Source organism: Ailuropoda melanoleuca, chromosome 4, assembly GCF_002007445.2.
Source record: "Ailuropoda melanoleuca isolate Jingjing chromosome 4, ASM200744v2, whole genome shotgun sequence".
NCBI lineage: Eukaryota > Metazoa > Chordata > Mammalia > Carnivora > Ursidae > Ailuropoda > Ailuropoda melanoleuca.
The window spans coordinates 8962035-8975374 of record NC_048221.1 but is presented as its reverse complement, the minus strand read 5'-3'; the positions used below and the strand labels follow the sequence as shown (position 1 = coordinate 8975374).

The window sequence follows — 13340 nt, the reverse complement described above, 5'->3', positions numbered from 1 at the left end:
GGTAGCATCACTGATTGGCTAAAATCTATCATGTGACCTGCCCTCCCACTGTGCCAACATGGCGCCGCCCAGGTCCTAATCTGGGAAACGTGCACCCAGACTAATTCGGTCCTCCGCGCCTCGAGCGAGGGTGAGAAAGGCGTGGGTGACGCCGGGAAGGATCCAAACCAGGGTCGGGCCCGCTTGAGGGCTTCTGGCTTCTCAGGGGCCGGTCTTCCGAAGATGGGGTGTGGTGTCACCTTACCGAGGCCGCAGGGTCTTCTTAATCTTCACGGGTGTATAGGCCACCTGGCCTGGGGACACAGCTCTCTGATGCTCTTCCTATGCCTTCTCCCGTCCCCCGAACCAGGCTTGGCGGGCAGAGGCTCCCGCGTATGTCCCGTGCGAGAATCGTTCCGTGGCTAAGCCTGACTCTCCGCTCCGCCTGCAGTCCCTATAGAGCCCGATGTATGGAGGGGCAGCCGCAAGGCCTACGGAATCCGGCCGCAATGGAGAATGGCACTGAACCCTGCGGAGAAGAGCGCCCATCCGAGGCTCAGGAGACGACGGTCACCGAAGGGGCCGCCAAGATAGCATTCCCCAGCGCCAACGAAGTCTTCTACAACCCAGTGCAGGAGTTCAACCGGGACCTGACGTGAGCAGGGGCTTGGGGTCAGTTTGGCAGAGGGCAATGAACAGCAAGGATGAGGAGGGTGTGAGCTAACCCTCCGTCTTCCGCAGATGTGCCGTGATCACCGAGTTTGCTCGCGTTCAGCTTGCGGCCAAAGGAATCCAGAGTGAGTCGAGGTCCACTCTCCTGGCGGGCGGGGGTCACACCGAGCTCTCTCTCTGTCCCGCCCCCATTCCCTTAAAGTCCTGAAAGGCTCCAGCCACACAGCAGACGCTGGGCTCATTTCCTTCAGGCTTTCCCCGGGGATTTTGAGGAAGATTTTCTTCCCTGAATCTTCTGTATCCTGAGAAATAGGGGGAGGTCTCTCAGAGGGAGCTTTAATATCCCCTGACTTGTGCTTCTGGGTGGCTGCAGTCAAGGTGCCAGGTGAGAAGGACGTGCCAAAGGTGGTCGTGAACTTGTCAGAGCAAGAGGAGGAAAAGGCTGAACTGAAAGAGGGTGCAAACCTGGCCCCAGGAGACCAACCTCGAACAGCTGCGGTGGGGGAGATCTGCAAGGTGGGGCCTGAACATAGGAGGTGGCAGCCCTGGAGTCCTCCAGTAATGGAGGAAGGAAGGCTCCTGGGGTGGGAGAGCTGTAGGAAGTGGGTGGTGGGGGCTCCTTGGGGCCCAGCAGAGGATGGAGGGATCCATGTGAGTGGGGCTCCCTGATAACTCCCAACAGGAAGGCCTTCGAGTGCTGGAGGGTCTGGCAGCCTCGGGCCTCCGTTCCATTCGCTTTGCGCGAGAAGTGCCTGGGCTCCAGTCTGTGGTTGCCAACGATGCCTCTGCCCGAGCCGTGGATCTCATGTGCCGCAACGTGCAGCTCAATGGTGTGGCCCACCTGGTGCATCCCAGGCAGGCAGACGCCCGGTAGGTCGCCAGGTAGATTGGGGGCAGTAGAGCCTGATGGCTGGAAGGTACATGCTAGAACAGCGCCGCCTGGGCTCAAATCCTAAGTCTGGCATATTCTCCCTCTGTGACCTTGGGAGAGTGCCTGAGTCTCTCTGAGCCCCGGGTTCCTTGTCTGTAAAATGAGGATATTAGTATTACAGGACTTGCAATACTAATGTTGTGTCGATTAAATGAGAGCTAATGCTTGAATAGCCAGAAATGGGTACCATCACAGTTTCCATTTTAGACTTAACTTCTCAACCTCTGGTTCTTTTGTTCATGCAAATGAACCAGCGTGTATCTAGTGTCCACAATGTGCCAGGCATCAGTAAACAAAGCAGACAAAATCCCTGACCTTGGGGCATTCACATTCTAATGCAGGGGCTCTGCAAACAAGCACCTGTGAGGCCTGGTGACTGGTTTTTTAGGGCCCACCAGCTAAGAATGATTTTGCATTTTTAAAGGGTTGAAAAGGGTACCACTTGTGGCCCACAAAGCCTGAAATATTTGCTCTCTGACCCTTTACAGGAAACAAATAGTATTTGATATGAAAAGTATTTGCTTTCCTGATTGTATTAAAAGCTGATGGGGGCACCCGGGTGGCTCACTTAAGCATCTGCATCTGTCTGCCTTCGGCAGGTCAGGATCCCAAGGTTCTGGGATCCGCAGGCTCCCTGCTCAGCGGGGCGTCTGCTTCTCCCTTTCCCTCTGCCCTGCTCATCCTCTTTCTCAAATAAGTAAAATCTTTAAAAAGACAAAAAATCTGATAGGAAACAAAGACCGTAACAAATAATGAGACGAATGAGTAAACTATAGTAAGCTAGAGGTGGAAAGTGCTGGGGTGGGGTGGGGGGTTGGAGGGCAGAGTGGGGGCTGGAGGAAGGTGGTGGGTGGGTTGCCATTTTAAATAACACGGTCAGGGGCGCTTGGGTGGCTCAGTCGTTAAGCGTCTGCCTTCGGCTCCGGGCGTGATCCCGGCGTTCTGGGATCGAGCCCCGAATCAGGCTCCTCCGCTGGGAGCCTGCTTCTTCCCTTTCCCACTCCCCCTGCTTGTGTTCCCTCTCTTTCTGGCTGTGTCTCTCTCTGTCAAGTAAATAAATAAAATCTTAATTAATTAATTAATTAATTAACACGGTCAGTGCAGGCTACACTGAGAAGGGAGCGTTTGCATTTCCTCACCTACAAAGGGAACGATCATCATTCCCAATCCATAGATTTGTCTGGAAGATTATTTGATGAGCTGAACTGCTTGAAACGGTTGTCAGGAGTCTGTTTGCTACATCGCGGCTGGCTCTTACTCTGGCCATTGTTAGATGTGAGTGCACCGAGGCCCAATGAGGAAGAGTCATGCAGTTAGCAACTGGCCAAGCCAGGAACTGAACGTAGGCAGCTGGCCCCTAAATCCAAGCCAAAATGGTCACCCTGAATGCCAGAACACATGGAGGGGACAGAGCAGGTCCCCGGTGCAGGGGACTGAGGACCTGGCCTTCTCACTCCCAGGATGCTGATGTACCAGCATCAGAAGGCCTCGGAGCGGTTTGACGTCATCGACCTGGACCCGTACGGCAGCCCTGCCCCCTTCTTGGATGCCGCTGTGCAGGCTGTGAGCGAAGGAGGTGAGGCTGTGCTGACAGGGGGGCGCAGACCCGGGCTCTCAGTGTGGGGCGGGGTCCTCAAACTGCTCGGGTGGTCCCCGCAGGGCTGCTGTGTGTGACGTGCACGGACATGGCGGTGCTGGCGGGCAACAGCGGGGAGACGTGCTACAGCAAGTATGGGGCCATGGCCCTCAAGAGCCGCGCCTGCCACGAGATGGTGAGGGCGCGCCCCAGCATCCCAGGCCGCAGACCCGCTTAGTTTCCTCCGGGCAGCCGGGGCCAGAGCCGTCCCAAGATGTGGAGGACAAGCACGTCTGTAACCCGTGCGGTGCTAAGAGCCTGGGGTGTCCGATCTGGTCGTCTGGGGGCAGTGGTTTTGCCCGGGGTAGGAGCCAGTGCTTATGTCATTTTTCCCAGTATCGTCTGTTTGAACAATTTTCCAAGATTGTTTTTCAAGGTGGTGTTTGAGTCTGGGTTTGGCTTTGAGTTCACATCCTTGCTTTGCTGGTGTCTTTGGACAATTGATCTCATCTTTCCGGGCCTTGGTTTTTGCATCTGTGCAATGAGCATGATGGTGATGGGTTCCCAGGGGGATTCAAGAAGGCAGGGGCTGGCTGCATCCATGGGCCGGAAAGGAGGATGTCTCGTCTTTGTTCCTTAAGGGCCCTGTCGTCAGGTCAGTCTGGGAAGCCGGAACACGGGTCTGTGGAGCACCTGGCACAGCTCGGGCTGCTGTCGATGCTAATCGGAATACGTTCAGTTGGGGGGGGCCCGTGGGCTCCTTCGTTGTGGGTACCCCCAGCAGGGCCATAAAGAGACACAGGCCATCCCGATTTCGTAGACGAGGGAACGGAGGCTTTTGGCAAGGGTCACGCAGCCGGGATGCTTGGGGCTGGGCTTGGAACCCAGGGAGCTGTGAGCCCTCAGAGTAGCGGGGAGGCCGCGGGGGAGGCGTGGCTGATGCCCGATGCCCGTTTCCCACCCCGAGGCCCTGAGGATCGTCCTGCACAGCTTGGACCTCCGAGCCAACTGCTACCAGCGCTTCGTGGTGCCACTGCTCAGCGTGAGCGCTGACTTCTATGTGCGCGTTTTTGTTCGCGTCTTCACCGGCCAGGCCAAGGTCAAAGCCTCAGCCAGGTTGGTCTGGGGCAAGGAGGGTGATGGATGGAAGGAGGCAACAGGGCCTTTTGGGGTGTGGGCGGGACATGATCCCGCCCCGGGGAAATGGGGGTCCTAATGGGGGTGAAATTAGCCTGAGGGAGGAGTTGGGGTGCGGGGATCATGCTGGGGACTTAGGGCCACCCCTGTTCCCCCACAGCAAGCAGGCGCTGGTGTTCCAGTGTGTGGGCTGCGGGACCTTCCACCTTCAGCGCCTTGGCAAAGCCTCGGGAGCCTCTGGTGGCCGGTGAGCAAGGGGGAGCCGGGGAGGAAGGGGAAGAGGGGGCGTCCCAGGGTCACTGCCCCCCCCCAACCACCCCTCTCCCTATAGGGTCAAGTTCTCTGCAGCCTGCGGTCCCCCAGTCGCCCCCGAGTGTGGGCACTGCGGGCAGCGACACCAGGTGAGGCGGGGCAGGGGAAACAAGGGGGGCCCTGGGGTTGCGGCTGTCTTGACCCCTCCCATCTGGCCGCTGTGTGTCTGTAGCTTGGCGGTCCCCTGTGGGCAGAGCCCATCCATGACCTGGACTTCGTGGGTCGTGTCCTAGAGGCTGTGAGCACCAACCCTGGCCGCTTCCACACCTCAGAGCGGATCCGAGGGGTCCTGAGCGTCATCACTGAGGTGGGGGCCAGGCCACGACCGGGAAGGGGGGGCCCCGCCTGTGCCCAGCCATCCCGCCTCCACCCACCCCACATCCACCCGGTCGGCACTCGCAGGAGCTCCCGGATGTGCCTCTCTACTACGCGCTGGACCAGCTCAGCAGCACCGTCCGCTGCAGCACGCCTAGCCTCCTGCAGCTGCGGTGAGGGCCTGACCTCTGGGCGCCCTTGGGCAGGTGCAGCCCCTCAGGCTAGCTGTCTCCTGTGACACGGAGATCCAGCGCGCCTGTGTGCAGGGGCTGAGAACCCAGCTTGGGGGCCGTGAGCCTTGGTGAGGGGGACAGCCATACCAGCAGGATGGCCACGTAGCTGCGGTCGAGGTGGCTCCCACCCACACAGGGCAGCACTGGCTTTGGGGTCCGGCCGCCCACCCCCACCCCCCTGCCAACCGTGGCCCTTCTTGGTCCCCAGGTCGGCCCTCCTCCATGCCGGCTTCCGGGTGTCGCTTTCCCATGCCTGTAAGAATGCCGTGAAGACGGATGCCCCCTCCTCGGCCCTCTGGGACATCATGCGCTGCTGGGTGAGGGCTGGCCCGACCCGAGGGGGGCGGCAGCGCAGGACATGGGCAGGCCTGCCATCCCCTGACCTTTGAGCTTTGCCTCCCAGGAAAAGGTGTGTCCGGTGAAACGGGAGCGCCTGTCGGAGAGCAGCCCGGCGTTCCGGATTCTCAGTGTGGAGCCCAGGTACGGGCACTGACAGGGCTGCCCGCGGCCAGGGGAAGCCCCCCGTGTGGGCAGATAGCACAGACACCTCCCTACACAAACACGTGCTCATTCCATTGAGATCCAGAATCTTCCCACTGGCCTTCCCTTCTGCCCCCGCCCTGGTCTGGCCGCATCACCACCCACCTGCACCAGTGCTGTCGTCTCCGCCCCGGTCTCCTCGCCCCCACCCTCGCCCCGCAGCAGCCAGGGTAACACCTGTGAGCATCTGAGTCAGAGCCTGTCTGCCCCGTGTTCAGAGCCCCCTGGGACTCCCACCTCACTCACTGGAAACCAAAGTTGTGCCTGCGGGCTCTGCACCCTCTGCCTGTGATCCCCCCTCTCCCCACCTCACTCCCTCCTGGACTGGGCCTCGCTCTGACTCCCCAGACGCAGCCCCACCTTACCACCTTTATAAGGGCTGTTCTGTGCCTGGAGTGCCTGTTCCCAGGTCCCCCGATGGCTCTGCCTCACCTCCTTCTGGTGTCTCTGACCACTTTGCCTTGCACCCCTTCCCCCATCTCCCCGTTCCCTTTATCCTGCTCAGTTTTTCTCAAAACTCTTACTCGTGCCCGAACACTGTGTGATTTGCTTATTTCTGATTCATCGCATGTCTCATGCACTGGAACGTGGGCTTTACCAGCGGCAGATTTTAGGCACACAGTAGGCACTTGGTAACTGTTTATTAAATGGATGAGAGTCTCGAGCCCTCCCAAAGCACGTGGAGCCAGCTGAGGCTGGCAGGTGGTTTCTGCACACTCGCGGGCGTCTGCCCCTCAGCGCCTGCTCCCGCGTCCCCAGGCTGCAGGCCAACTTCACCATCCGGGATGATGCCAACCCCAGCTCCCGCCAGCGAGGACTCAAGCGCTTCCAGGCTAACCCCGAGGCCAACTGGGGCCCCCGGCCCCGCGCCCGTCCAGGGTGAGTGAGAGCATGGTGGTGGTGGGACTTGGGGGGGGGGACGAAGGCCAGATGGGGGTCCCAGCTACTCCTCTCCCCGCACAGGGGCAAGGCAGCAGGTGAAGCTATGGAGGAGAGACGCAGGCTGCACCAGAGTAAGAGGAAGGAGCCAGCTGAAGACCCAGTCCAGCGGGCTGCCCGGCTCAAGACATTTCCCTGTAAAAGATTCAAGGAGGTGAAGCACCCCCGCCTCACCCTGCAACACCCAGGGATCCCCCTCCCAGCAACAGGACAAGGCCAAGGGGCAGGCTGGGCCAGGAGACCTGGGGTGGGCAAGGTGTGGGGGTGAGCTCCCCATCCAGGAGAAGGACCCAGCAGAGGCTGCTGAGCTCTGGGCCAAGTTTCTCACCCACCATCCTCCCACCAGGGCACCTGTCAACACGGGGACCAGTGCTGCTACTCCCACAGCTCCCCCACACCCGAGGACACTGCTGAAGTGGCCCCTGGTGACCATCCAGAGACTCCTTCCCAGAACCCTCCTGGGCCTGGTGTGGCCACTGGTTCAGGAGTAGACTGAGCCAATAAAGAGATGTCATCCCTTCAACTGTCATTTGCCTGAATGAGAAGGCTGCCTGGGGTCTGTCTGTCCATCTGCCTTAGGGGCTCTGTCCATCTCTGCAGCGACATGTCTGGAGTCTCTTCCTCTGTCCGTTTGTGGGTTTTTTTTTTTTTTTTTTTAACTCCCCAAGAGAGCTCCGTGATTCTGGGGGTTTGTTTGTCCCTGCCTGACTGAAGTGTTGTCTGGGGTGTTCTATCTGGGGGTGGGGGGAGGTGGGAGCGGACCATCCGCAGGTGCGGTGGGAGCGGTGGTCTGTCCGGGTGCAGCACAAGTCGCTCTGCCACCCCGTTGCGGGTGCCTGCAGTTCTCGAGGCGGCCACGGGGCGGCAGCCGTGTCCTCGTGCCCGGGGGAGGGGGCCTTCACACACCGCCCCCCTCCCCGCCACACACCCCCTGTCGGCAAGCAGGCCGGCTCTCCAGTCACCCAACCCCTACCCTGCCTCGCCTCGCCGCCGGGTTTCTCTGGCCGAGCTCCCCAGGGGCCGCGGTGGCGGAAGCCGGACCGGAACCAGGCGCCTTGTGCATCCGCTCCAGACCAGGTGCTTCCTGCTCCGCGGCCCCTCAGGCGAGCAGAGCGAGGCGCGGGCAGGCCTGCTGCTTCCCCTCCCCTCCAGGACAGAGGGTTAGCAACGTTAACGGAGAGGCTTAGGGCCCAGTCCCCCCCCCACCCCCGTGGTAACTGTGGGGCCCTCCCAAACACCTTTCTCTTCGCTTCATCCCCATCTGTAAAATGAACCTAAATCCTAGAACCTAGCTTGTAGGGATCATCAGGTAACTCGTGTGCTTGGAGATGAACTCTTGCTTCCCCGGGGCCGCGGGTGGGTGGGTGGTGGACTGGTCCTGGGCTCCGCCAGATTCCTGGGAGGCTGGGGGGTAGTGTGGGTCGGGGTGGCTCCTGCTGGGCCCCAGCTAGACACACCTGAGGCAAAGCAGGACCCGCCCAGGTGGGAGGGCACTGGAGAAAGGGATAGTCTTGTGCCTACCACCAAGCTATTGGGGGGGGGGGCTCCCTTCCGCGAGGCTGCAGGCCAGCGTGGAGCTCCATCACCACTCCCAGATACCTGCCCAACGCCTATCACCATCCTCCCCTCCACCCCCAGAGTGGCGATGATGAGGGCCAGAGGCCACCAAGCTGGGCCTGTGTGCTCCAGTGGCCTAGAGGATCAGCATCCTGTGGGGACTCGCTGGGGGCACCTATTGTTAAGCTTGGCCAGCCCCGGCCCCCTAAGAACTCCCTCCCAGCCATGGCACTTCCTCTCATCCTCCTGGGCCTGAAAAGGTGGTGTGGACACCAAGCCTGGGCGCCCAGGGCACTGGCCCTGGCTGGACACCCGTGGACGGACTGTAAGAACTGGTTTCCTCCGGGGCGCCTGGGTGGCACAGCGGTTGAGCGTCTGCCTTTGGCTCAGGGCGCGATCCGGGCGTTATGGAATCGAGCCCCACATCAGGCTCCTCTGCTATGAGCCTGCTTCTTCCTCTCCCACTCCCCCTGCTTGTGTTCCCTCTCTCGCTGGCTGACTCTATCTCTGTCAAATAAATAAATAAAAATAAAAAATCTTAAAAAAAAACAAAACAAAACTGGTTTCCCTCCAGTGCCCCCGTCTGGGGTGGGGGTGGTGCAAAGCCCGGGAGGGGTGTCGTAAAAAGAGGAACCAAGCAGGGTGAGGAGAGGAGGAGCAGCAGGAGGCCCTGGATCACGAGGCCCCGGCACTGCCGGAAAGGGCTCTCCTCCACCCCCATCAGCACGGACACTTGGGCAGGGGGTGTTCAAAGCCGGAGGCGGAACCCAGGCGATACTAGAGGACGCGACTTCCCTGCCTCGGTTTCCCCTCTGCATACATCCGGGTACCTCACTCTCAGCCGTGCACTGGGTCGGGGTCCTCAGAGGCCCGGGGCCACTCCAGTGCCTGGGGGGGACGGAAGGTGAGGCCCTGAGGGGTGACGGCCCGGTCCGTCGCCGGCCGGGGGCGGGGCTGTGAGGCCCGCGCTCGGAGATCCCCGCCCGCCGGTTTCCTCCGGGGTCAGCCCGGCTCCTTATCAGGCGCGGCCAGTCGGCCAGGCTCTTATCTGTGCCGGTCCAGCATCCTCCGGCGCGGCCAGGGGTGAGAGGGAGGAAACTGGGCCGCCGGGGGCGGGGAGAGGGCGGGCCGGCCAGGAGCAGCTCACTTTCCCTCGAGGGATCCACGCCGCCGTCGCCGCGGCCTTTGGGAGCCCGGGAAGAGGCGCGGCTCCGACGCCGCTGCCGGGAGGGGGCGGCAAGCTCCCAGCGGCCCTGCACGCAGAGGCCGGACCGATCGGGGCCGCGGAGCCTGGCCTGAAACCCAACCGCATCCTGGCCCTGAAGGACAGAGCCAGGGCACTCACCAAACAGCAGGACCAGCGCGGGGGTAAGAGGGGAGTCCGCCTGAAGGTGGGGGATCCTGGGAGTGCCTGCATTCATTCATTCGTTCGTTCATTCATTCATTCATTCATTCATTCATCAGGGGCAACCCACTAAGTGGGAGTCCAAGCCAGCTTCCCCAGGGCCTAGGTAGGGAAGACAGGGCAGAGGGGCCAGGAGTCCCAGAAGTTGCTGGACACTGCAAGTCACAGGGCCAAACCTTCTAAGCAGGGTTGCAAAGGAGTGGATGCTGATCAGGGTAGGAAATGGGGTGTGGGGGACACCAGGAAGGGCCAGAGAAAAATTAAGACACGCCTGTATATTCTGGGCAGTGGGGTCAGGGTTTGGGATCCTGGGTCAGCATTTTTTATTATAGTGTCAGCGATGGGGTTACAGGGTTAGTAAGGGGGATATTTTCAGTGGGGGTGGGAGTCAATGGAGTGATTATGGGGGACTTTCATGGTGTGACATGGAGGCAACGAGAAGATCCCCCAGGGTCCTAGCTGAGGGCCACATGGTCAGCTGGGGCAGGGGTGGGGGATCAGTGAAGGGTCAGAGTCAATTGTAGAGGGATTCTAAGGTCACAGGGTATCAATGAGGGGGTCTCGGGATCATCCTGGGGACCACAGGATCCATCACGGGTTCCTTCCTCAGCCCTCTCTCCAGGTTCCAGGTGAGAAGGGATTCTGGAATAAGGGAAATTTGCTCAGAAGCTGGGCAACTGAGGCCCTCGTGGGTCACAAACAGCTCAGAGATGGTCCTGCCGAGCTCAGGGCCGCCCAGAGACTCAATGGCTACCACCTGCCCTTGTGTCAGACCCCCCTCCCATGTCCTGGTGGTTTCTGAGCCCACCTGCCTTCGAGCACCGAACCACCCCCCCCTCCCGCCCTTTCCCTCTCTTTTGAGGGCTCTGTTGGTCTGAGGGATGTGCCTGGCATCTGATTCCTCCCTCCCTGCTGGCTTCCTTCCCTCCCACAGGTGAGCACCCCCTTGGGGTCCATGTGCCCGCCCCAGGCCCAGGCAGAGGTGGGCCCCACCATGACTGAGAAGGCCGAAATGGTGTGTGCCCCCAGCCCAGCACCCGCTCCGCCCCCCAAGCCTGCCTCGCCTGGGCCCCCGAAGGTGAAGGAGATGGGGCACCAAGGCTCCTCACCCCCCAGGCTGCCCCCTGGCGTGCCAGTGATCAGCCTGGGCCACACCAGGCCCCCAGGGGCAGCCATGGCCACCACGGAGCTGAGCGCCCTGCGGCCCCCGCTGCTGCAACTCTCTACCCTGGGAACTGTCCCACCCCCCCTGGCCCTGCATTATCACCCTCACCCCTTCCTTAACAGGTCAGTGGGGGGCTGGGGCCTGGGGGGAATCCCGGGCCAGGGTCCTTGCCCACAAGGCATTAGTGACCCACGACCCCTTACAGCCTCTACATTGGGCCGGCAGGACCTTTTGGCATCTTCCCTAGCAGCCGGCTGAAGCGGAGACCAAGCCACTGTGAGCTGGAGCTGGCTGAGGGTGAGTAGGGGTTTGTGTGCAAAGCCGTCTGCTGGGGCTCCTGTCTACCACAGGGAAAGGTGCTGCAGGTGCACACAGACATACACAGGACAGCCCACATGGGGACTCAGTACTCAGGTTACACCCATGTGCAAAACCACAGACCCATGGCCAGGCCCACACAACCACAGCCACCCAACAAGCCACAAAGAGTCATGGCAAAATGCACCATGGCATGGGGGGCCACAGAATGACAGCCCCAATAGAATGCACAGCCACGCAGGAAACAGCCACAGGACAACAACCACACAAGACAGCCACACAACCACAGCCACTTAGGACCATGGCCACACAAGAGTCAGCCACAGAACCACAGCCACATGACCACAACCACCTGGCAATGATCAGACACAACCACAGCCATTTAGATACACCAGGAATTCACCCAAGACACAGACAGGACCACGTGCACACCTAGGGAACATCTCAGACCCACATGTACCTCCAGCCACATACAGGGGTACACTCCAGAATGAGGACCGCAGGGACGGCTCCCCAGACTGACAGCCACAGGAAACTTTTCCCTAGGAATCTCAGCCATTGACATAAAGGTGTGGACAGTCAGAGATACAGAAGGCCTCAGCTGCCTGCAGCCCGAGCCTGTGATCGTCCTTGTCTAGGCTGCCGGGGTGAGTGGGGGTGGGAGCCGGGTTGCTCACTAGCAGGGGAGCTACACGTGGATCCTACTTGGGGATCCTTTGGATGGAGAGAGCCCCAGCCTGTGTGGAAGTTCCCAGGAGGGTTCTGGGTTCCTGAAGCCAGGGCAGGAGGGGGCGCCCCCTGGGCCTCGGCGCCAACCCAACCCCTCCTGTTCACAGGGCACCAGCCCCAGAAGGTGGCCCGGCGTGTGTTCACCAACAGCCGGGAGCGCTGGCGGCAGCAGAACGTGAATGGCGCCTTCGCAGAGCTCAGGAAGCTGCTGCCAACGCACCCGCCCGACCGGAAGCTGAGCAAGAACGAGGTGCTCCGCCTGGCCATGAAATACATTGGCTTCCTGGTGCGGCTGCTGCGCGACCAGGCGGCTGCTCTGGCCGCAGGCCCCGCCCCGTCCGGGCCCCGCAAACGGCCCGCGCACCGGGGGCCCAACGACGGCGCCCGCCGAGGGCCTTTTCGCAGGGCCGAGGCAGTGGTGCGCTCGCAGCCCGCGCCCCTCGCCGGCCCTGACGGCGGCAGCCCCGATGGGGCGGCCCGGCCCATCAAGACGGAACGAGCGGTCGTGAGCCCTGAGGTGCGGTGACCTCCGCAGCGTTGCCTCTGAGCCTAGGGGCACTGGGAACTCAGCCCAGGGAGGTCGAGGAAAGGGCAGACGATGCCCTGCGACTGCTCGGGAGCGAACTCCCCCGAAGAGGGACCAGTGAGGACGTCCCCAACAGGGAAAAGGGCCCGGGGGTCTGGAAGGGCGACTGTCGCCCCCAAAAGCCCTGCAGACCTTTTTTTTTTTTTTAATCACCCACAGCCCGCTGGAAATGGCCTTTCCCGCGTCTCCCTCCCGGGGACGAGGTCCGGGAACCAACATGGCAGACAGGTCATCGGACTAAAGTGGTGCCTCTTTTTTCGGGGCTGGGGTCACCGACAGAGGTGGGGAGGGACTGGGGAGTCTTTGCCCTTCTCACCGGCGCCCCCTCCTGGAGACTCATGGATACACGCTCCTGGACCGCGTCCGGGGAGACACAGAATCGACGCCGCCGCCCACCCCACCAATCTCGAACCGGTCCCCGTACGACGGCGTTAGCGAAAGCTCGGGCGCTCTTACTTTTGTTTTTCTTTATTTCTTTATTTCACATACACATTAGCCATTCAATGGAGAAGCCGGAGAGAGTCAGGCAAAGATGGTATAACAGAAGCGCAGTGACGGGGGCGGGGCGGGGCGGGGCGGGGCGGAGAGGGAACATACGGGCTGGCTGCCTACTTGCATTCCGCTAGGACACTGAAAACCCAGAAAACAAAACAGACAGTAAACTACCCTTGTTTCTTATGTATCTCAGTGCAGAGACGGGGGTGGAGGGCAGAGAGAGGGGGAGACCAGGCTGAAGGAGGAGGAGCGGAGGGACAGGGGACGCTAAGGGGGAAGCACACCAAATCCATTAGTACTATATATAGAGATACTCGTATATACTGCGTTTCTTAGCCTAAGAAGAAACTTGTTTGACGGGACGGGCGGCCTTCGCGGTCCGCGATGCTGGTGCTGGTCGGGCGCACGGATCTCCCGGGAGGGGCCGAAGCGGGGCTGGCCCAGGCTGGCT

At 61.0% G+C, this 13340-nt stretch overlaps 2 protein-coding genes across 4 annotated transcripts; both read left to right on the top strand.

Moving 5' to 3' along the window:
• On the top strand, positions 1–7163 carry TRMT1 (tRNA methyltransferase 1). 3 transcript variants are annotated; one of them, XM_011227225.3, is made up of 17 exons: positions 1–130; positions 350–634; positions 721–776; positions 1025–1167; positions 1334–1521; positions 3043–3158; positions 3242–3354; positions 4126–4274; positions 4456–4542; positions 4627–4696; positions 4780–4914; positions 5010–5095; positions 5364–5472; positions 5559–5635; positions 6455–6574; positions 6659–6788; positions 6981–7163. In XM_011227225.3, exons 2-17 carry the CDS (start codon positions 375–377, stop codon positions 7128–7130), a joined length of 1989 nt encoding a protein of 662 aa, XP_011225527.1. In that variant the 5' UTR covers positions 1–130; positions 350–374; the 3' UTR covers positions 7131–7163. The 3 variants fall into 3 exon arrangements, with proteins under 3 accessions (XP_011225527.1, XP_011225528.1, XP_034513758.1); XM_011227226.3 differs by having other exon boundaries at positions 46–130; positions 431–634; XM_034657867.1 differs by lacking the exon at positions 1–130 and having other exon boundaries at positions 563–634; positions 1025–1036.
• Positions 7164–8822: 1659 nt separating this feature from the next.
• On the top strand, positions 8823–13076 carry LYL1 (LYL1 basic helix-loop-helix family member). Its single transcript, XM_002920986.3, has 4 exons — positions 8823–9559; positions 10531–10883; positions 10967–11058; positions 11916–13076. Exons 2-4 carry the CDS (start codon positions 10552–10554, stop codon positions 12332–12334), a joined length of 843 nt encoding a protein of 280 aa, XP_002921032.2. The 5' UTR covers positions 8823–9559; positions 10531–10551; the 3' UTR covers positions 12335–13076.
• The last annotated feature ends 264 nt before the right edge of the window (positions 13077–13340 follow it).

Excerpts from the sequence above, each read along its gene's own strand:
- LYL1 (XM_002920986.3), top strand. The coding sequence starts at position 10,552 with ATGTGCCCGCCCCAGGCCCAGGCAGAGGTGGGCCCCACCATGACTGAG. Across the intron at positions 10,884-10,966 it reads CCTCACCCCTTCCTTAACAG|CCTCTACATTGGGCCGGCAG; the intron begins GTCAGTGGGGGG and ends GACCCCTTACAG. Across the intron at positions 11,059-11,915 it reads TGAGCTGGAGCTGGCTGAGG|GGCACCAGCCCCAGAAGGTG; the intron begins GTGAGTAGGGGT and ends TCCTGTTCACAG.
- TRMT1 (XM_011227225.3), top strand. The coding sequence starts at position 375 with ATGTCCCGTGCGAGAATCGTTCCGTGGCTAAGCCTGACTCTCCGCTCC. Across the intron at positions 4,697-4,779 it reads ACTGCGGGCAGCGACACCAG|CTTGGCGGTCCCCTGTGGGC; the intron begins GTGAGGCGGGGC and ends GTGTGTCTGTAG. Across the intron at positions 6,575-6,658 it reads CGGCCCCGCGCCCGTCCAGG|GGGCAAGGCAGCAGGTGAAG; the intron begins GTGAGTGAGAGC and ends CTCCCCGCACAG.